The sequence below is a fragment of the Rhincodon typus genome, chromosome 3, assembly GCF_021869965.1.
Source record: "Rhincodon typus isolate 14 chromosome 3, sRhiTyp1.1, whole genome shotgun sequence".
NCBI classification, from domain to species: domain Eukaryota; kingdom Metazoa; phylum Chordata; class Chondrichthyes; order Orectolobiformes; family Rhincodontidae; genus Rhincodon; species Rhincodon typus.
The window spans coordinates 77,511,870-77,534,579 of record NC_063334.1 but is presented as its reverse complement, the minus strand read 5'-3'; the positions used below and the strand labels follow the sequence as shown (position 1 = coordinate 77,534,579).

The 22,710-nt window shown below is 39.8% G+C and overlaps 1 protein-coding gene across 1 annotated transcript in view; it reads left to right on the top strand.

Annotated features, from left to right (window-relative positions):
- The window catches only part of ppip5k2 (diphosphoinositol pentakisphosphate kinase 2), a 198,270-nt gene that overhangs the window by 42,422 nt on the left and 133,138 nt on the right, over positions 1-22,710 (top strand). Inside the window, exons 9-13 of the mRNA XM_048593691.1 lie at positions 1,048-1,169; positions 4,063-4,164; positions 6,140-6,226; positions 14,706-14,781; positions 20,088-20,197. Coding sequence (XP_048449648.1) covers positions 1,048-1,169; positions 4,063-4,164; positions 6,140-6,226; positions 14,706-14,781; positions 20,088-20,197 — 497 coding nt within the window. The remainder of the gene's footprint in view (positions 1-1,047; positions 1,170-4,062; positions 4,165-6,139; positions 6,227-14,705; positions 14,782-20,087; positions 20,198-22,710) is intronic.

Genomic DNA, 22,710 nt, shown 5'->3' with positions numbered 1-22,710 from the left:
ACAGTCAGCTCGTTGTAAACATCCAAAGGAAATGCTATTTAAATTAAGCCCATCATTGGGACATTTGATCTATGTATCCAGCATCACACCAGCATTGAAATTCATGTACCATATTGCTTATTTGTGTAATAGACGGTATGTCTTTTGGTGTGATGGCAGTGTTATTTACAGTGAAAAGCATTCATGTTGCTCCTGCATAGTAGCAGCATGAAACAGCAAGTTTCACTTTTTACTCAGACCTATAAGAGATTCTTCCCTTCTATAGTAATCTGAGGTAAACTGATTTATTTCCAGGACCAAAAGTGACAGCTTTAGGCCTGTTCACGGGTTTATGCAATACATTTTGGGAAATAATCTGATCATGGTAGATGTTTTTCTGAAGTTGGTCAATATTTGGTAATTAATCGTGATGTGCGACAAATTATACTGATGAACAATTTAGCATTGTCAGTCAGCCTCACAGTATGGTACACTTTTCCATTCTGGAAGCTAAATATATTAATCCATAGAGACCTATTCTTTGCAGTTGGAAACAACATGTACACTACTGTGCCTGTTTCAACTCCACAAATAAAATGACAGGCATTCACTCGCTCATTTCTTAGTGCAAAGTCTTGACTAATCAGAATTCACCTGCCTGGGTTAAAATTTCCTGCCTAGTTTAAAATTTGAAACTTGGCTGTTACATGTCAGTCATCATTTAACTGGTGAAGACTTCATTGTAGCACCTCTATCAATTAGGGATGCCACTTGCTAATCAGTCAACAATCTGTATTTGTGCAGAATAAATGTACAACATAAATTTACTTTGTATTCTTGGGAATTGCCCGGATAAGTGCAAGGCAAAGGTTCGACAAATGTCTTTTCTTCACTAATACTCACATTCTGTATTACAAACCAATTGCTTGTATCTCATTGTTATTGAATAAAGCTACAGTATCATGTGAAGTTGTGACTTAAAATAATTCTTTAAAAATACTTTTCCTTGCATTTGTATTTAATGTTGCTGAATTGATAATTTTCCTCTGCCTGTCTTAATTTTGATAGCAAACCGTTTGTGGCTTTGACCTGTTACGAGCTAATGGCCAATCCTATGTCTGTGATGTTAATGGATTTAGCTTTGTTAAGAATTCCATGAAGTATTATGATGATTGTGCAAAGATTTTGGGGTAAGATTTTTGTTTTTGTTTTTGGCACAAGATTGAATATTAAACAACTTTAGGAATGACTTCTTGTTTTTACTGACAAACCTTAGCATAATTATCTTGATCTTTGAAAAGTCTGGGTATGTTTTTAATATTGCGGGAGATGGTGTTATTGTGGTAATGCCACTGAACTAATAATTAGGAGGCCTGGTTAATCCTTTTTTGTGGGGGAGGAGGGGTTCAAATCTCACCAAGACAGCTGGTAGATTGCAATTCGGTTAGGAAAAAATCTGGAATGGAAATGGTGGCTTTGAAGCTCTCATCAGTTGTCATAATACCCTTAGAACAGAAAATCAGTTATTCTTACCTAGTCTGACCTATAAGTCCATGATTAATAATCCTTTAACTGCCTTCTGAAATGGCCTAGCAAACCACATGTTTTAAGAGCTTTTAGGATGGGTAACAAACACTAGTACTCATATCGAATTAAAGAGTAAAACAAAGTAATATCCTAAGTTATGAAGTGCACAGAAAAGTAAAATAATTTTGCAATAGTGTCTTGAGGGTTGTGGGCTCATTCCATTAACTGACTCATTAGCTGTACACTTATTCAGGCATGCAACATAGAAAGTAGGAACAGGAGTAGGTCATTGGGCCCTTTTGAGTCTGCTGTGCCATTCAATAAGATCTTGGTTAAGCCTCTATCTCAGTGCCATATTTTTGCTTTCTCCCATACCTCTTGATGTCTTTAAAATCTAAAAAAAATCTATCTTGAATATATTCAGTGACTTAGTTTCCACAGCTTTCTGCGATAGAGATTTCCACAGGTTCACAACCCTTTAATGAAGAAATTTTTCCTTATCTCAGTCCTAAATGGTATATCCCTTGCCCTGAGACTGTGACCCCAAGTTCAAAATTTCCCAGCCTGGGAAAAAAAATCTAGCAAATACATGCCTAGTTGAACCAATCCATCCCTAGTATCAGCCCAGTGAACATCCACTCCCTCACCTTATGGCCAGTATATTCTCCCTTATATAGGGAGACCAGAACTGTGTGCATTACTCCAGGTGTGCTCTCACCACGGCTGTGTATAACACTATCAACACTCTGAAAATTCAAATATGCTGCGTTCACTGGTTCTCCCTTATTCTTTCTACTATTTACATCCTCACAAACATGTTTGTTAAGCATGATCATTAAATCATGCTGGCTTTGTCCAATTACATGAATGTTTTCCAAGTGTTCTGTTATCATGTCTTTGATAATAGACTCTAGAATTTTACCTACTACTTAGGCCCACTGATCTATAATTCTGTTATTTCCTCTCCCTCTTTTTTAAATAGTGGGATTACTTGGTGTTCCATATTGTTTTAAATGACTGGAGAGCTGACTCATTAGTCCAACCAGATGGAGGAAGTGATTTTATTGTATATTTACTTACAGCATGAGAAAATTTGTTTTCAAATAGGCAAATGAAATGCTTTATTTGTTTAAAAAAAAACTGTGCCAGAAGCTAGGCCCACTACCAAAATTGGCTATGCACCCAGGTCAAATTCATCACTAATTTCTGCAAATTTGGTACATAAAAATTTAGGTTACTAAGAAACTAAACAATTAAACCAGCATGTGGTTCTCTGTACATTTTAAAGTTATTTTTAGTTGTTTAAAATTGGATTACTCAAAAAAAATCTCATAGGCGGTGGTCCCTAGTATCTTGTTAAGAATAATTGTTTTGTTTTAATTTTTATTTTATTTTCAGACATATTAAATGTGCAGCATTAGCTTACCACTGTTGAATATATAAATGATATTTAAAGTATAATGTAAAAGATTGTTTTATGAAACATTGTCCAAATCTTAATAATCTTCTGTGTGCAAAATTTTACCTCCTGTTCATTTGCTTGTTATTTTCTCCCTACTTCCTCTATTCAAAGCCCTCATAATTTTTAATATCTCTATTGGATATTCCCTTGCTCTAAGCTTTTCCAAACTCTCCACTTAACTGAATTCTGTCTACTTGGTACCCTCCTGTCCCGGACATTGTTGTCCTTTCATTACGCTTTCACATCCAGAATTGTATTTTCTTAAATTTTATCGACTTGCCCTCCTGCCTTCAAATATGTGAATATATGCCCCTACATCTTTTCTGTTCCCTCCATATAACACCATTTATTTAGTTCATATTGTTGCTCAATGTTATTTCTTCCAAAGTGTATTAATTCACAATATCCATTTAAAATTATGTCTCTCATGTTTTTACCCATTTTACTAGTTTTTCAATTTTTTTCTCCTACTAATGTGCTTGATACTAACTGTTCTGCCACAAGTTGTTGTTTGTAAATTCCAAAATTGTACTCCCTGTACCCAAATCCAGATCATTTATACAAAACAAGAAAAGCAATGTTCTTAATACTGACATCTGGTGGACCCCACTCCATACTTCAATAAATTTGGAAAAAACATCTATTTCCCCATTTCTCTTTGTCTCCTAACTCTTAGCCAATTTCATGACCATGTTTTGAAAATTCTTTTAATACTGTATATTTCTATTTTCTGCACAAGTCCATGCAAATACTTTTGAGCAGAAACTGAAACCAAAACTTTGCTTCAGAAGATGAGTAGAAGTTGTATCTAAATGCTGAAGAGCCAAATCTCTCTGTGCATTACAAAAGTACCAGGCTGTTTTTAACTGCAGTGATAAAATGAAAAAAATCCTTTTCATAACCATGTTGCAAATATCCAAAAATTTTCACTAAGACTTTAGCTGCAGATGCGAATGAAAATTTGAACAGATATTTTGCAGTTTACACATTCATTTTCAGTACACAGGCCAAACAATGTTGAGTGGAATTGAAATTAAAATTATTTCACTGCTGATTTGCTGTTTCATTCTTGAAAATGATTGTTTATTTTACAGAAACATCATAATGCGGGAGTTAGCTCCACAGTTTCAGATTCCGTGGTCTGTTCCAGCTGAGGTGGAGAATATTCCTATCGTACCCACTACATCTGGCACAATGTGAGGATGTAATCGACTTAATATTATATATGGGAAGAGTATAGGAACGAGAGTAGGAGTAATCTACCATTCAATGAGAGCATGGCTGATCTCTGGCCTAACTCTGTATATCTGCCTCTGGCCATACCCCTTAATATCTTTGCTTAATAGAAAATTACCAATCTCAGTTTTAAAATTAACTACTGATCAGCATTCAATGTTTGTGGAAGATCTACTACCCTTTATGTGCAGAAGTACTTCCTGACATCTCTCCTGAATCTCCAGCCAATGGAAATAGTTTATCTTTATCTACGTTGACTTTACCTGTTAATAACTTGAAGGCTTTGATCAGATCACCCCTTAACCTTCTGAATTCTAGAGAAAATAGACTTAACTTGTATAATCTCTCCTTATAACTTAACTTCTGAAGTACAGGTATCGTTATTGTAATCCCCTGTGGACTCTCTTCAAGGCCAATATATCCTTCCTAAGGTGTGCTGACCAATCTTCTCTCAGTACTCCCAATGGGGTCTAACCAGGGTTTTGTATAACTGCAGCATAACGTCTGCATCCTTATACTCCAGTTTTCTAGATATAAAGGCCAGCATTTTTCATGACATTTTAAAGATCTGTGCCCCTAAACCCCAAACCTTTTTGGACATCCACTGTAGTTAACTTCATACCATCTAGAAAGTATCCTGATTTATCCTTTGCCAGTCTAGAATGGATAACCTCACATTTTCTTACATTGAACAACATCTACCACAGTTTTGCCTATTCACTTAGTCTGTCAATATCCCTTTGTAATTTTATGCAGTCATCTACACTGTATATAACACCACCTAACTTTGTGTCACCAGCAAATTTGGATATATGACATTTTATGCCATTATCCAAGCTGTTAATAAATATAGTGAATAATTGAGCCCAAACACAGATCCGTGTGTGACACCACGCATCATATCTGACTAACTGAGTAACTGCTCACCATCTGTACTTTCTATTGCTTGCCATTCAACCAGTTTCCCAGCCATGTCAGTAATTTGACCTCAGTTCTGTGGGCTTCTACCTTAGTTATGTGGAATTTTATCAAACGCCTTCTGGAAGTCCATACAAAAAATATCCATAGATGATCTCAGTGCATTACCTTAGTCACCTCTTCAGAAAATTCAGTGAGGTTTATCAGGCATGACCTCCTTGTCATAATCCATGCTGACTCTCCCTGATTAACTGAAAAATTTCAAGATGTTAAGTTACCCCCATTCTTGATTATAGCCTACCACAACTTGCTCACCGCAGATGTTAGACTAACTGGTTTGTAGTTCCCTGTTTTACTTTTCACCCTTCTTAAAAAGCAGAATGATGTGCAGTTTCCCATTCGGTATCTGTTCTTATTGTATTTTATCCTTACTGTAACTCAAAATGATACCGGATTGTGGCGAAAAAACACTTCTCCCTGTATCTTCAAGATATAGTGACAATAAATAAATCCATTCATTCATTGATTTATTGCCAATGTCTTATTCACGTTAATTTTATATAGTCACTGTTCCTGATCCACTATTTGTTTTCATGGGATTGCCAGCAAGCTATCCTGCAAATACTGAGGCAAAGTAATTATTCATCATATCTGCCATTTCCCTATAATCATTGACAATAGCCCCCTTTTCAGTCTTTAGTGGGTTAACATTGTTCCTGACCATCTGACTTCCCATTATGTAACTATAAAATTTCTTACTGATTTTGATGTTCCTGGCAAGCTCCTTTCATAATCCTAATTACTTTATAAGATGCTTTGTGGCTGCTTTGTAACTAGCAAATCTGGATTAGACAATTTATTTGTTGACTAGGGAAATTATCTCCGAAATTTAAGCTGTCTAAGAAAAAGAGAGTGATCAGTGAATTGTACATTGTGCACTCCTACTCGGGTAATGTGTCCAAGACTTGACATGATTTCTCTGGATTCAGCTAATCTGTTTCATGTCTTGCTGTACAGGATGGAGCTTCGTTGTGTAATAGCGGTCATTAGGCATGGGGATCGAACTCCAAAGCAAAAAATGAAAATGGAAGTCAGGCATCAGAGGTAAGGTGTAATTTAATTTTTGTGCTTAACTGGAAACAATGCTGAATCTTTAATTATATCAGTCACCTTTGTATAGATTTTATATGCTTTCCTGTGTTATTTTCGTGTCCAAACTGTTACCCTGCAAAAATCACTGCTATGAAACGCTGAAGTCAATGCAAACATGTACACAAAACCCTTCTCTAGCTTTTCTAGACTATTGAGCCTTCACAATGTATATTTATAGATTATGACTCTTATTTCATCATTCTATTTGACCATATGTTACATCAGAAGTCCTATTAACTTGAAATAGTTGGAATTGAGGGAAAACTCCCTGCAAGCTGATTGTGCACGAAGCTGCCCTGACATTCTGCACACTGCGATTGGCTTACTGAGGTGAATTGCAGCTTTGACTTCTGATTCTTGGAATGGATCTTGGAAGTCTGCACTTAAGAAAAACATTATAGACAATACTGCCTGCCACAAAGAAAGATGGTTGTGATTGTGGTTCTTAGACGTCGGACCTCTCAACTCGAAGAGTTCCCTAGGGTAATGTCCTCAGCCCAACCACCTTCCGCTACTTCGTCAATTACCTCCCTGCTATCAGAAAGTCAGAGTGGGGATTTTCACTGATGACCGTAGATCGTGAAGCAGTCCACGTCCAAATGCAGCAAGACCTGGAGAGTATGCAGCTCTGGGCTGACGAGTGGCAGGTAATATTGATGTCTCAATTATTAGACAGTGATCATCTCCAACAATTGAGAATCTAACCATCATATTCAATGGCATTGTCATCATGGAATCTCCCACTATTAGCATCCTATGGCTAAACATGGACCAGAAACTGAACTGGATCAGCCAGGTCAATACTGTGGCTATAAGAGCATGTCTGAAGCTAGGAATCCTGCGGTGAGTAACTCGTCTCTTGAGTCCCCAAAACCTGTCCACCGTAGACAAGAGACAAGTGAGAAGTGCAAGGCAATATTTCCCACTGACCTGGACGAGTGTACGTGTACAGTTGTTTTGCAACCGTAAACGTGCAGTCAGGTGAGGGTAGGTAAGTAGTTTTCAACTGTGTACATGAGAAAAGACAGAATGGGAGGCATATCATTTGGGAACATTCTCCACACCTTAAAATGTCACCTGCCACCACACATCCTTTTGTACTGCCTGCCCTTTAAGATTTGGTACCCTTATCCACCTCTTTCCAATTCCTGGACTCTTGGATCCTTTCCTTTTCCAACAGTCTGGGCCTTGCCCTCATAGGATTGTCATGGTCCTCTGTGAACTTCTTCATGTACTTGGCTAATCAGACTTGTTGGCAATTTCTGAGGACAGGGCGTCCTGCCAAAAGAGTGGCAACATGACTGACTAGGTGTGCTGCCATTTTAAAATCTGTATTTATTTAATTTAAAACTTAGCAACAAAGTTAATGACAAAAAATGCCAAAACAGATGATGTAACCTTGGGATCTCCTCTAGTAGCAGTGCTTACTCATTTCTTTGTTGGTTTCCATTAAAAAAAAATGTTTGATTTGGTAAACCTTAACATTCTACCCCATGCACATACCTAGTACGAGACAGTACATTTGTGATCATGGAATCCATCTTTAAGGATTTCCTTACCTTTTAAATAGGCTTCTTTCTACGATTAGATTCAGTATTGAGATGGAGCAGGCTAACTTGTTCCCTTCTCATTGTGTTAGTTGTGAAATCTGCTACCAGGTTTCAGTTCCAAGAAGAACCAAGAGGCCGAAGCGTTAAAGAGCAGGAGCTTTATTAAGAAAGCGTTCACTCAGCAGGCAACAAGGTTAGACTAAGCTGTTTCCTGTCCAAATGGCTGCTGATGTTGTCATTATATCATATGATCACAGACTATTAAAGTGAAAGCTTACCGTACTTTCACAAATACACAACAGGGTTTTGCACTGCTGTCTACCACAAGCCTAATCTCAGTAGTCAATATTCTCTTCATACCATGCACTAAGATTCATCTTAGAAAAATCTTGTCAGTAGGTCCTACCCAATTGCTTACCTTGCAAGCTTGAGACAGGAATAGAGTATAACAAAGGTCATTGCAGGACACTAGCTAGCCTGATTGCATACTTTGTTCTGCAATTAGGCAGCACGTTCTGAACAATCCTAGATGCGTTCACGTCTACACTAACCAGCAGTTTATCATGATCAGTTGAGCTTGCAATGTGGTTCCTTTACACTTGGTAGGAACAACGTAGGAATATGCTCAAGTCTTAATATAAATTACTTCAGTGCTTGGAGACCCCATTGTTCCCTATTGTGATCTCCGTGCCAATACCTCGTCCAATCAAAGTTGGCATGCCAGTCAATGATCACTCTTTTCTGTGATACAAAAATTGTTGTAATCATTTGAAGTTTAGCATTCTTGAAAAAAAAACGAAGAAAGACATTCCTGTGGTGGTCAGCAAGACATCAGTGTGGTGTGTTGCCTCCCTGGTGCCAGGGACAAGGATGTCTCCGAAATGGTGCAGAATATTCTGAAAGGGGAGAGTGACCAGCAGGAGGTTGTTATACTCGTTGGTACCAAGAACATGGTGGTGGGAACCAAAGTGAGAGTGCATAAGAGGTGCAAGTCAAATGGTCAAGGCAGACAAGAGCTTGGCAGAGAACGAGATAAGACTGATCAATTAAACTGCACTTGCCTCAATGCAAGAGGCCTGACAGGTAAGGCAGATGAACTTAGGGCATGGCTGAGAACCTGGGATTGGGATATCGTAGCCATTGCAGAAATGTGGCTCAGGGATGGACAGGACTGTCAGCTTAATGTTCTGGGGCATGTATGCAATAGAATAGGATAGAAAAGGAGGCAAGAGAGGAGGGGGGATTTTTTTTTTGGTTAGGGATAGCATTATGGCTGTATTTTAGGGAGGATAATTCTGAGAGATCATGCAGTGAAGTTTATTTGGGTGGAAGAATAGTAATGTTGTAATGGTAGGGGATTTTAAACATAAACTTGACCTGTCATAGTGTTAAGGGCTTGGATAGGGAGGAATTTGTTAAGTGTGTACTAGAAAGCTTTCTTATTCAATATGTGGATGTACCACTGGAGAAGGAGCAATACCTGACCTTCTGTTGGGAAATAAGGCAGGGCAAGTGTCACTGTGGGAGGACTTTGGGGCCAGTGGTCATAATTCTATTAGTTTTTAAATTGTTGTGCAAAAGAATTGAACCGATCAAAAGTTAAAGTTCTAAATTGGACTAAGGCCAATTTTGACGGTAATCAAAAGTTGTTTGGGGGATGCTATTTGCAGGTAAAAGGACAGTTGGGAAGTGGGAGGAATTTATAAATGAGGTAACGATAGTTCAGAGACAGCATGTTCCTGTTTGTGTGAAAGGCAAGGTTGGTAGGTGTAGGGAATGCTGGAGGACTAGAAAAATTGTGGCTGTGGTCAAGAAAAAGAAGGAGGCATATGTCAGGTACAGACAGCTGGGATTGAGTGAATTCCTAGAGGAAAATAGGGAAGTAGGAGTACACTTAAGAGGGAAATCAGGAGGGCCAAAAAGGGAACAAAAACAGAAATTCCTGGAAAAGCTCAGCAGGTCTGGCAGTATCTATGGGGAGAAGTCAGAGTTAATGCTTTTAGTCCAGTGACCCTTGCTCAGAAATGTGAACCCAAAACTTTAACTCTGAGCAAGGGTCACTGGACCCGAAATGTTAACTCTGAATTCTCTCCACAGATGTTGCCAGACTTGCTGAGCTTTTCTAGAAATTTCTCTTTTTGTTTCTGATTTCCATCATCTGCAGTTTTTTCGGTTTTGATTGGGCAAAAAGGGGATATGAGATAGCTTTAGCAGATAGAGTTGAGGATAATTCAAAGGGATTCTATAAGTACATTAACAGCAAAAGAGTAATTAGGCAGAGATTAGGGCCCCTTAAAGATCAACATAGCCATCTGTGTGTGGAACCTCATAAGATGAGTGAGATGTTAAACAAATATTTTGCGTGAGTATTTACTTGCGTGAGAAGGACATTGAAGCTAGGGGACTTAGGAAAATAAATAGTGATGTCATGAAAAGAGTTCATATTACAGAAGAGGAGGTGCTGGATGTCTTAAAATGTATAAGGTAGATAATTGCCTGAACTTGATCAGGTGTTTCCCATACCTTTTGTGGGAATCTAGGGAAGAGATTGCTGGGTCCCTTGCTGAGTTATTGGTATCATGGACAATAACGGATGAGGTGCTGGAGGTTGGCTAATGTGCCATTATTTAAGAAAGGCTGTAAGGAAAAGCCAGGGAGCTATAGACTGGTGAGCCTGATGTCAGTGGTGGGTAACTTGGTGGAGGGGATTCTGTGAACAGAATTCCGTTTTATTTGGAAAGGCAAGGACTGATTAGGGATAGCCAACATGACTTTGTGCATGGCAAGCCATGTCTCACTAATTTGATTGAGATTTATGAAGAGGTGACAAAGAAGATAGATGAAGGCAGAGCAGTAAATGTTGACTCAATGAACTTCAGCAAAGTGTTCAACAAGGTTCTGCGTGTTTCCTGGTTAGTAAGGTTAGATTACATGAAATCTGGGACAGCTAGCCAATTAGATACAAAATTGGCTTGAAGGTAGGAGACAGAGGGTGGTGGTCGAGGGTTACTTTACAGACTGGAGGTCACTGACCAGCAGTGTGCCACAAAGATTGGTGTTGGGTCGACTGCTTTTCATTATTTATATAAATGAATTGGATGTGAATACGGATAGTAAGTTTGCAGATGACGCAAAAGTAGGTGGTGTAGTGGACAATGAAGAAGATTATCTCAGAATGCAATGGAACCATCATTAGATGGGTCAATGGGCCGAGGAGTAGAAGATGAAGATTAATTTAGAGAAATGTGATGTGTTGCATTTTGGTAAGACAGCTTAGGGCAGGACTTATGCAGTTAATGGTAGACTGCAGGGAAGTGTTGTCGAACAGAGAGACATAGGGTTCAGGTGCATAGTTCCTTGAAAGTGGAGTCACGGGTCGACAGGTGGTTTGTTATGCTTGCCTTCATTGGTCAGAACATTGAGTATAGGGGTCATGATGTAGCTGCACAGGACATTGGTGAGGCCACTTTTAGAATACTGCATACAATTCTGGTTGCTCTTCTATAGGAAGGATGTTGTTAAACTTGAGAGGGTGCAGAAAAGATTTACAAGGGTGTATCCAAGACTGGAGGAAATGATTTCATTTGATTTATTGTTGTTATATGTACCGAGATACAATGAAAAGTGTTGTTTTACGTGTTCTGTGTGCAGATCATACCATACAAAGTGCATTAGGTAGCAAAACAGCATGCCAGATACAGTGTTACAGCTGCAGAAAGGTGCAGAGAGAGAGAGAGAGATGAACGTTAACATTTGAGAGGTCTGTTCAAAAGTGTGATAATTCTTAAATCTATTTGTACATGTATTCAAGCTTTTGTATCTTCTGCGCGGTGGAAGAGAGTATAACTAGGGTGAGAAAGGTCTTTGATTATGTTGGTTGCCTTTATTGAGGCTGCAGGAAGTATAGATGGAGTCACTGTATAGAAGGCTGGTTCGCATGATGGACTGGGCTGTGTTCACGACTGTCTAGTTTCTTGCAGTCTTAGTAAGTTATAGGGAGAGTCTGAATAGGTTCGGGCTTTTTTCCCTGGAGCATTGGAGGCTAAGGAGTGACCTTATAGAGGTTTATAAAATCATGAGGGGCGTGGATAGGGTGAATAGTCTCAATGTCTTTTCCCCAGCATATGGGAATCCAAAACTAGAGGGCGTTGGTTTAAGACCAGAGGGGAAAGATTTTAAAAGGGACTTGAGGGGCAACTTTTTCACGCAGAGGTCGGTGTGTGTATGGAATAATCTACCAGAGGAATTGGTGGAGGCAGTTACAATTACAACATTTAAAAGGCATCTGGATGCGTATATGAATAGGATGGATTTAGAGAGATACTAGCAAATGGAACTAGGTCAGATTGGGATGTCAGGTCAGTGCGGATGAGTTGGACCAAAGGGTCTGCTTCCGTACTGTGCGGCTCTGACTCTGACCCTGTAACTACAAATGCTGGAAATCAGAAACAAAAATGGAAATAGCTGGAAAAACGCAACAGGTCCAACAGCATCTGTGGAAAGAAAGCAGAGTTAACATTTCAGGTCCAGTGACCCTTCCTCGGGTGCTGCTAGACCTGCTGAGTTTTTCCAGCTATTTCTATTTTTTTGTTTTGACATTCTTACCATTCTCCTGATGCATGCAAGGCAAAAGGCTTTGGCTCCATGCCTCTTTTGAGCAATATTCAAGTTCTGTATTTGCAAACAACTCAGAAAACTTTGTAATCCACTAAAGATATATCAATTGATACTTATTAAAGGTTTATGTTAGCAAATTTCATTTTGTTGGTTTTTTTCCACAAAAAATGTGTTACTGTGTGCCATTTTTGACAGGCAACTGAGTTCAGGTTGACACTTGTTTAATAATGAACATGAAGAGAAAACTTGATTGAAAGCACTTTGGTACATTTATAATGGATGGTGATGGCTGAAAGAGCTGCTTGTGTCATTGGGGAAAAAGCACAGAACGTCTGATACTTAATTTGTCCATTGTGTGTGACTAATTGAATTGTCTCACAATTAAGACACTACTAACATTCCAAGTTGTGGTCCAATGAGCTAGTTTGGTGTTAGAGACTTCATCTTTAGGCTCCTCTGCTTTTGCACTCCATTTGAATGTTCATTAGGTGATGGGTAGTAGGTGATTTCTTCCTCCAGTTCTAATCCCCGTGTCACCCAATCTTATGTGGAACACAGTACATACACCATAATTATCATGGGAACCTAGGAACAGGAGCAGTTCATTTTTCCCCTTGAGTCTGCTTCAGCATTCTAGATTATGGCTGATGGATCACCATAGAGATCCTTGCTGGTGATTACTGAACAATGTCTCTAGACTTATCTTATGTAGTGTTTATCTAATGTGGCATAATTTATAACAGACTCCTGTCTGAATTAGAGGATGGTGCCCAACTACAGTAGTATGAGCATAAAATACAGGCTTGCACTTTTCTTGCACAGCAGGAAGTGTGCTGCACTGTTGAAATGTAATTTTCAATGTGATGTTAAATGAGGCTACATTGCCCTTTTGGGTGGAAGTGAATGATTCCATGACACTATGCAAATAAAAGTATGGATGTTCTCCTTGGCATCCAAGCCAATGCGTCTCTTTTAACAAATGTCACTAAGACAGATTTATCTGATCACTTTACAGTGGGTCTGTGGGACTTTGTACAAATTTCAACACCGCAGTGGTAACACTTAAAAAGTATAGTGCTTTGCCACTTTACGTCATTGGCTGTAAAGCACTTTGAGGAATCCTGAGGCTATGCCCTTGGTGATCAAAGAAGCTGTATGCACCTGTTTGATCAGTAGTGGCTTCTATGAACTTGTCTACTCTATTACTAAAATGAAAACAAAGTGCTGCAGAAACTGAGCAGACCTAGGGTAGACATATTAGCATGAGAAAAATGCCTACTGTAACACTCCAGCAAAGCCCAGTGAAAACTGGAGGAACAGCACCTCATTTTCTGCCTGGGCACTTTACAGCTTTCAGGACTCAGCATTGTGTTCAATAAATTTGGAGCATAAATGCTGTCTTCCATTTTTATTACAACCCCGTCCCCATCCCATGTCTTGGGTTTGCTCTCAGCAAAGCTGATCTGTTTTCTGTTATTCATACCAACTGTTAACACCTGTTTCTCACACATACAATCTTTAGAATTCCCTTTTGCCTTTTTCCTTGAGCATGCTTATCTTCTGTTCCACTTGCTCCTCTTTCCCTTTTGTCAAGGGTATATAGACCATCATTTTCCAGGTCCTTCAGTTCCAAAGAAAAGACATACAGATTCAAAATGTTAAATTTATTTCCCTCTCCACAAATGTTACAAGACCTGCTGAGTTTCTACAGGACTTTTGTTTTAACTTTAGGTCTCCAATGTCTTCAGTACTTTGTTTTTATTACTTCATGCTCTGTGACCCACTTCAAGTCACCTCCACAACAGATGCTTACTGCTTTGGCTGTTCATTGGAACTCGGGTGATAAAGGCATCTGAAGCAACTATAATGCCACCAGCTGTGATGTACTTGATGTTCACATCTCCAAACTATATTAGTGTGTCGAGTGACAAGTAATCTAACCAAAACATCCCCAGCAGCAATCAGAAAACAGCTGTGAGCATTTAATTTTGTCAGGTTTCCTGACTTTCAAACAGCTTCCCTCCATTTTACCGGGAAGCATTTATTTCGAATTACTGCCAAAATAATGAGCAAGAAACCCCATTTAAGTATCACAGACCTGCCTGTCTAGATCATGTTATCCTGGTGCCTTGATATCTGTCACAGTTAAAACAGAAACAGAATATTCCTAATGAGAGTTTGGAAAAGACATATTTAATATTCTTTTGATATTTTTCCTTTTCATCTTCCCCCACCCCTACTTTCTGCTTTTTATTAAAATATAGGTTTTTTGAATTGTTTGAAAAATACAGTGGATATAAAGCAGGAAAAATAAAGTTAAAGAAGCCAAAACAACTACAGGCAAGTCTTTACTTCCTAATTTTCGAGTATAATTCGAAGTATAGCACTCTTAGTGTACCATTATTGGGGATTACAGAAAAGAAAGCAGAACTGTATTGATAACATTAAGCAATGTGGATATGGGCTCCATACCCTCACAACCGTCTTATTGTCTGACCTGATACACTAATGAGAGTGTGGACAAGACATGCTGTGTAATAGATTGATTTTTACTTTCTACAGCTAGGATTCAATGTGTTACACTTAAATGTAAGCAAACATTTGATGCTTGGACAATATTCTGATGCACTTTCTGTTTTGCTTTTTAAATTTAAATGTTTTACCTCATTTCTGATTTGTCCAATCTTGTACTTTTTCTAAAATAAACTAAAATAGCTCCGTCATCCAGGTTTCTTCAGCAATTTTTAAAATTTATTATAACAATTTATTTGGTGAAAATGCAAAACTGGTGAACAGACTAAGTTTTTAATGTGAAAACATAAATTCTCAGATGCAGAGAGGTCCGTGTTCTATACATGAATCATAGAAGGTTAGTATACAGGTACAGCAAGTAATCAGGAAACCATTAGAATGTTATGCTTTATCACTTCCCTTTCTGGTCTGAATGGACGATCCTATCTTGCTGTTGCAACTTTGTTGTGTTCTATGCAAGTTCCTACTGATGGATAGAGCATATTTCTAAATCCTTCCATGAGAATTATTTCCCTTCGAGCCTGATCAAGGTGTGTGTGGTATATATATCTCCAAGTTTAATGCTCACATCCAACAGCGCAAGTTATTTTGCATTACCCTCTCAAATTCTGTAATAGTCCGCCCAGGCTGCTTGTAGATATTCTGCAATGTCTGCCCATAAACATCAGGGAACAACTTGTACCCATCAAGAAAAGTGTTTTTCACTAACCCATAATCTGTAATATCCTGCTGATGACATAAACATCTTCAATTCTTCCAATCAACTGGCTTTACATAGACATTGTATAGCTTTCTTATGGCCACCCTGTCTGCTTAGTTATCTTTTCAAGAGAAATGAAAAATGCCTCAAAGTTCCGTTCATCTAATTGTGGGACGCTTTGCATTAATTTGAAGAACTTTCTGGTAGGTCTGGGGTTGGATTCGGATACTCCCTCCTCAGAATTCTATCGAGGGTTGGAGGTGACTATTTCAGTTCTAGTGTTTCTAGCTTAAGAACAAAAACAGACGTTGCTGAAAAAGCTCAGCAAGTCTGGCAGCATCTGTGAAGAAAAATCATAGATAACGTTTCTCGTGCGTTCTCTGACTCGCGTGCTCTCCCTCTCTTCGCATTCCTCCAGGATCTCCTCCTGTCTGTCCTTCTCCCTCGTGTCTCTGTCCCTTTTCTCTCTCGTCTCTCTATCACTCTCTCCCTCTCTCTCGTGTCTCTGTCCCACCCTCTTTTTCTCTTGTGTCTCTGTCCCACCCTCTTTCTCTCTCTCTCCCTCTCTTGTCCCTCTCTCTCTCCCTCTCTTGTCCCTCTCTCTCTCTCTCTCGTCTCTCTCTCTCTCTGTTGTCCCTCTCTCTCTCGTGCCCCTGTCCCTCTCTCTCTGTCTCTCGTCCCCCCTTCTCTCTCTCTCGTCCCTCTCTCTTGTCCCTCTCTCTGTCTCTCTCTCTCATCTCGTCTCGTCTCGTCTCGTCTCTCTCTCTTGTCCCTCTCTGTCGCTCTCTCTCTCTCTCGTCTCGTCTCGTCTCGTCTCTCTCTCACTCGCCCCCCTCTCTCTCTCTCAAGTATTCTAGTCACTTTACCTGTCAGTGAATTATCACTAATTCAACTGAATTGAGATCTAGTTTGCTTTGCACTTCTTCCAATATAAACTGTGTTGTTATCTTAATTACATCTGTTTTAATTCTACCTTCAATTTCTCTTCAGGGGTTGGGGATGGAAGGGTGTGGGCACTATGATATACAATATGTATTAACCCTAGGTTATCAAGAGACATAAAGGAGGAGATTTCTGGGGCCTTGACAAGATCTTTGTATCCTCACTAGCAACTGGAGGACAACAGAATAGCTGCTTTTGTTCCTCTATTCAAGAATGGAAATATGGATAATCCAGAAAACTACAGACCAGCAAATTTGTCATCGGTGGTTGTGATGCTATTGGAGAGAATTCTTAAGGATAGGATTTACACATATTTGGAATATCATGGGCTAATAAGGGACAGTCAGTATGGCTTTGTGCAGGGCAGGTCATCTCTTACTAACTCGATTTAATTTTTTGAGGAGATGACAAAGGTAATTGATGAGGGTAGAGCGGTCGATGTTGTTTACGTGGATTTTAGTAAGGCTTTCGTAAAAGTCCCTCATGGTAGGCTCATCCAGAAGATTAAGATGCATGGGCTTGCCCAAAGAAGACAAGTGGATATTGGTGGCAATGTGTTTTTCAGGCTGGAGGTCTGTGACTAGTGCCGTTCTGCAGGGATCCGTACTGTGCTATATATACATAAATGACTTGGATGAATATGTAGATAGGTGGGTTACTAAGTTTGCAGATGATACAAAGGTCAGTGGAGTTGTGGATAGTATAGAAGGTTGTGTGGGATATAGATAGTTGCAGACATGGACAGAGAAATGGCAGATGGAATTTAATCTAGGTAAGTGTGAGGTGCTGCACTTCGGGAGATCAATTGTGAAGGATAAGTATACAGTTAATGGCATGACTCTGAACAGCATCGATGTGCAGAAGGATCTTGGAGTTCAAGTCCATAGCACCCTGAAAGTAGCCATGCAAGTAGATAGGGTGGTAAAGAAGGCGAAAAGCATGCTTACCTTTATTGGTCAGGCTATTGAGTACAAGAGTGAGGATGTCATTTTGCAGCTTTATAAGAATTTGGTTCGGCCACATTTAGAGTATTGCATTCATTTCTGGTTGCCACATTACAGGAAGGATGTGGAGACCTTGGAGAGGGTGCAGAAGGCTTTACCAGGATGTTGCCTAGATTAGGGGGTATAAGCTATATGAAAAGGCTAGAAAAACTCAGGTTGTTTTCTCTTGAGAACCATTTGTAGATTTTGGGGTGGTTGCTATGGGAGTTGAGGATTTGATCAGTATAGGTTGCTTTTCTGTATACTGAGGTTTGGAACTCCCTGTTGGTCGTACACTCAACTTTAACTTCCACACTGATCAAATCCTCAACTTCCACAGCAACCACCCCAACGTCCACAAACAAAGCTGCATTAGGACACCATTTAAATGGGCCAGAACACACTGCAACACTCCGGAACTATGTAGGAAAGAGGAAGAGCACCTATACAAAATCCTCGCTAGAAACAGATATCCCTGCAACTTCATCCGCAGATGCCTACTAAACAGACAACAGCAGGAGGACACAGTACGCTCTAACACACTGGCCACACTGCCCTACATCAAGAACATATCAGAACTGACAACAAGGTGTAGAACCGGATGAACGCAGCAGGCCAGGCAGCATCAGAGGAGCAGGAAAGCTGATGTTTTGGGTCTGGACCCTTCTTCAGACCTTCGGTGTTCATCCAGCTCTACACTTGTTATCTCAGATTCTCCAGCATCGGCAGTTCCTACTATCTCAGAACTGACAGCAAGACTCCTAAGATCACTAGGAATCATGGTAGCCCACAAGACCACAGCCACTCTACGACAAACGCTTACAAGGATTAAAGACCCCATTCCTACAACATGCAGAACGGACGTGGTTTACAAAATATCATGCAACGACTGCAACAAACATTACATCAGGCAGACAGGAAGGAAACTAGCCAGAATACATGAACATCAACTAGCAGCAGAACGGCACGATGAACTCTTCTTAATATCGGTACACTCACACAATGAAGGCCATCAGTTTAACTGGGACAAGGTAACCATAGTAACCCAAGCCAAACATAGACACGCATGGGAATTCCTAGAGGCATGGTTTTCCATCTGTAATGCAATCAACAAACATACAGAATTGGACCCCATATACAAACCTATACAGATGAAAACCGGAAATGACACTACTCACCATAACGGACTGGACGGTATAAATTCCAAGTGGAGTAGAATAGTATCGCTTCATCGGAGGCTCCGCTGATGATGTCACCTAGCTTGGTGACGAAATGTCTGACAAAAACAAGCCAGCTTGGTGAGCAAGTCAACAACCTCACCCACAATCCGAGCTACGGATCTTTGCCAAAACTTTAAAGTTGCCTGAAATGGTGGAGAATGATCCTTTGAATGTGGAGGCTGGTGGATGAAGAGTGAGGACAAGGGGAACCTGATCATGCTGTTGTGAGTAATGTGAAAGAGCAAGGTCAGAAGCATGAGTGAGGGCCCTGTCAACCACAGTGGGCTGGAAACCATGGTCACAGAAGAAGCAAGCCATGTCAGCAGCACTGTTGTGGAAGGTTGTTCTCCCTTGTGTGAGCGTCTGGGACAGGGCATAATTCAGTCAGGGGTCACATATTTAACATCGTCGAGGAGAAATTTCTTACTCTGAGGGGATTGAATTTGCAGAATTCTTTACCACAGAAGGCTGAGGGGATTAAATTTGTGGAATCCTTTGCCAGAGAAGCCTGTTGAGACTGGGTCTTTAAGTATATTCGGGGCTGAGGTAGACAGAATTTTGATCAGTAAGAGAATCGAGAATTTTTGGAAAGAGCTAAGAAAGTGGAGTTGAAGATTATCGGGTCAACCATAATCTCGTTGAACGGCACAACAGACTGAATAGGTTAAGTGGCCTACTTTTGCACCTACATCTTATGGTTTTATGGTCCAATAGCCTAGCCTGCTTATTTTCTATAAATCACTTGAGTAATATTTTTCAGCTCCAGGAAAGTTTTAGCATCTGCCGAAAGCCATTTTGAATAAAATATTGAATGAGAAACATATAACCTTTTTCCAATTATTATTGTCCCACTTCCAATTCCACATTGTCAGCATTGGGTATCTTAAATATATATTCCTGTTCTACCTGTTCTGATTGTTCTTCCAGATGATTGGCAGAGTAAGCTGCCTCAAATATGGGTAACTCTTACACTCATTTCAGAGCAAATTTCGCATTGTAATTGTAAAATCATTTCACTCAATTTTATTTAAATCCAGCATTTGCTGATTGGACCGTGGAACTGTTTAATCATAGGCTATCACAATAATGGGAAAATCCTGCTAACATCATCGAATAGATGTAGACAAATAATATTGGACAAAATGTTTAACACAAATAGGATTATTAAAGGGAGGGATGGCAACATATATAAATGATGTTTGTTATGTCTGTACATGTGAAAGTTGCAACCTGAAGCTGGTTCTAAAATATTTTCCACTGACTTTTCAGGAAGTATTGGATATTGCAAGGCATCTTTTGGCAGAACTGGGCCAGAATAATGATTCAGAAATAGAAGAAAGTAAATCAAAACTTGAACAACTGAAAACAGTGCTTGAGATGTGAGTACCATTATCACAGATATTCCAATATAAATATAGCAGTATATTTAATTATATGAAATGTTCAAAAGAATGTGTTCCATTTAATGTAACAGACCTGGATTTTGTGCGGAGAATAAAAGGAAAACTAATAATGCTCAAAGTGGTTACACAGAAGCTTGGTATTTGCATGCCTATTTAAGCATCAAAATGTGGAAGTTGCAGTAGAAATACCTCGCTTCTGTGTAGGGTGTACCGTCACAGTCCTCACTGAGACTCAAATCTGAAATGCATGCATTTGCATAAGTCAGAGTACTTGACCATAGTTTTCTACAAAAGTCACCAAAAAGAATTTGCATTGGTGCATTCAAGAAGAATAAACATTTTTTTCAGCCCGATTCATAGTCTTTTTCCACTTGCTACACATGATTGGAATCTTGTGCTTCTTGGCTTAGATTCTGTAGCCTTAAAATTTGGTTTTGCTTTCAGTGTCACAATAGTCTAACGCCAAAATGGCTGCTGCATTGCTCTGTCTACGTGGCCCTCCATGTTTGAGAAAATGCTAGCATGTACATAACCATGCATGTGCTGCAAACATTCAGAGTTGGCAGATGACAATGCCACTTGGTATTAGAATACACTGACTCATAAACACTGGCAGGGAACCCTATTTGCACTGCTTGGTGTAAGCTTGGAACTTTCAGTAAGGTGCTTCTTGTCTTTCACTGTTGCAGTGTGCTGGACATAGAATTCCCTGAAGAATGAGTGGAAGGACTAAAAATGCTTTGAATCAGGAATGAGTTTTGCTGGACATTTATGTGGAGTTTAGAGAATTTGGAAGCCATCAGGGAGACTGTTACAGAGTCATAATCCCACTAGACTACAATAGTTCAAATCTCACAATTTAATTTGTTAAATTTGGAATATAAAGTTAATCTCAGTAATGGTAACCATGAGCACTATAATTGATTATTATAAAAACACATCTAGTTCACTCGTCCTTTAGGGAAGCATATCTACCATCCTAACCTGATCTGTTCAATGTGTGACTCCAAATCCATAACAGCATAGTTGGCTTTTAGATTTCCCACTCATGGATTAACAAGTTCATTAGGGCAATTAAGGAACAGCAATAAAAACTCGCCATGCCAGCTACACTGACCCCATGAAAGAGTAAAGAAAGGAAAAGGCCCATCAGTAGAAAGTCTGATAACATCAAAGTTTAGCCCGAACAGGAATTGAATCACAGACATCACTGAGGGGAAGCTATGTGCAGAGGTAAGAGGTGGAGTGGGAGCTCTCAATTGAAGGCTGTACAAGAGTCTTCAGAGAACACTTCTCCTGTCTCCAACCTAAGAAAGATGGGGGACTGAGGTGCCTGTGCTTCAATAAAGAGATGGTCACTGAACTCTATTGCCTTTTCCAACATGATCAATAGACGCCCACAGGACAAAGATGGCACAACCAGTAGAACTTAGTATCTACCAGGCATTCCTCTTTCAAGTTATTTTACTCTGTTTGCCATTAACAACGTGGTCCCCCGCACCATTGATTAGAATCGTTTAATTTAGAAGGGTCCATTCGACCCATTGAGCCTACATCAAACAGACTACTCTAAATCTACAGTTGTCCTACTTTCCAGCATTTGATCCATAGCCTTTTGACATTTGAAGTGTTTATCCAAGAACTTTTTAAAGATTGTGAGGAGAATTCCCACCTCCCACCTTTGAGGCAGTGCAGTCCAGATTCCTACCGCCTTCTGGGTGGAAAAAAAAACTTTCCCTAAATTCCTTCTCAACTTCTTGCCTTTCACCTTAAAATTATGCATCCATGCATTCACACCTCCATCCTAGCGTCCCTGCCGTTATAATCTATACCGTGACTGATCAAGGAAAGTGTCCCATATTTTAAGTGTATGGCAGAGGCGCAGAATGTACTCTGGATAGGGGACTCGGCAGCAAAAGTACAGATTGAGCTGAACGAGCCCTAAAGGACACAGCTGGTAGACTGTGGTAGTTTCCGAGGGAAACAATGTGAAAAAAATATTTGACCTCATCCTCACCAGTTTGTCTCCTGAGATGCATCAGTCCTTAACAGTATCAGTAGGCGTGGCCACTGCACAGTCCTTGTGGAGACAAAGTTCTGCCTGCGCATTGAGAATACTTTGCATTGAGTTGTGCAGCACTTTCAGGGTCCTAAATGAGTTAGACTTGGAACAGATCTAACAGCTCAAGACTGGGCATCCATGAAGTGCTGCGGCCATCAGCAGCAACTGACTTGTACTCCAAAACAACTGCAACTTCATGATCTAGCATATCTCCTGTTCCGTCGTTGCCGTCAAGCCAGGGGATTAACCCTGGTTCAATGAAGACTGCAGAAGGGCATTCAAGAGCAGCATAAAGCATGCCTAAAAACGAGGTGTCAACCTAGTGAAGTTATACAACAGGACTTCTTGCGTGCCAAAGAGCATAAGCAGCTGGTGATAGACAAAGCTAAGTAATTCCACAACCAGCAGATCAGGCTTAAGCTCTGCA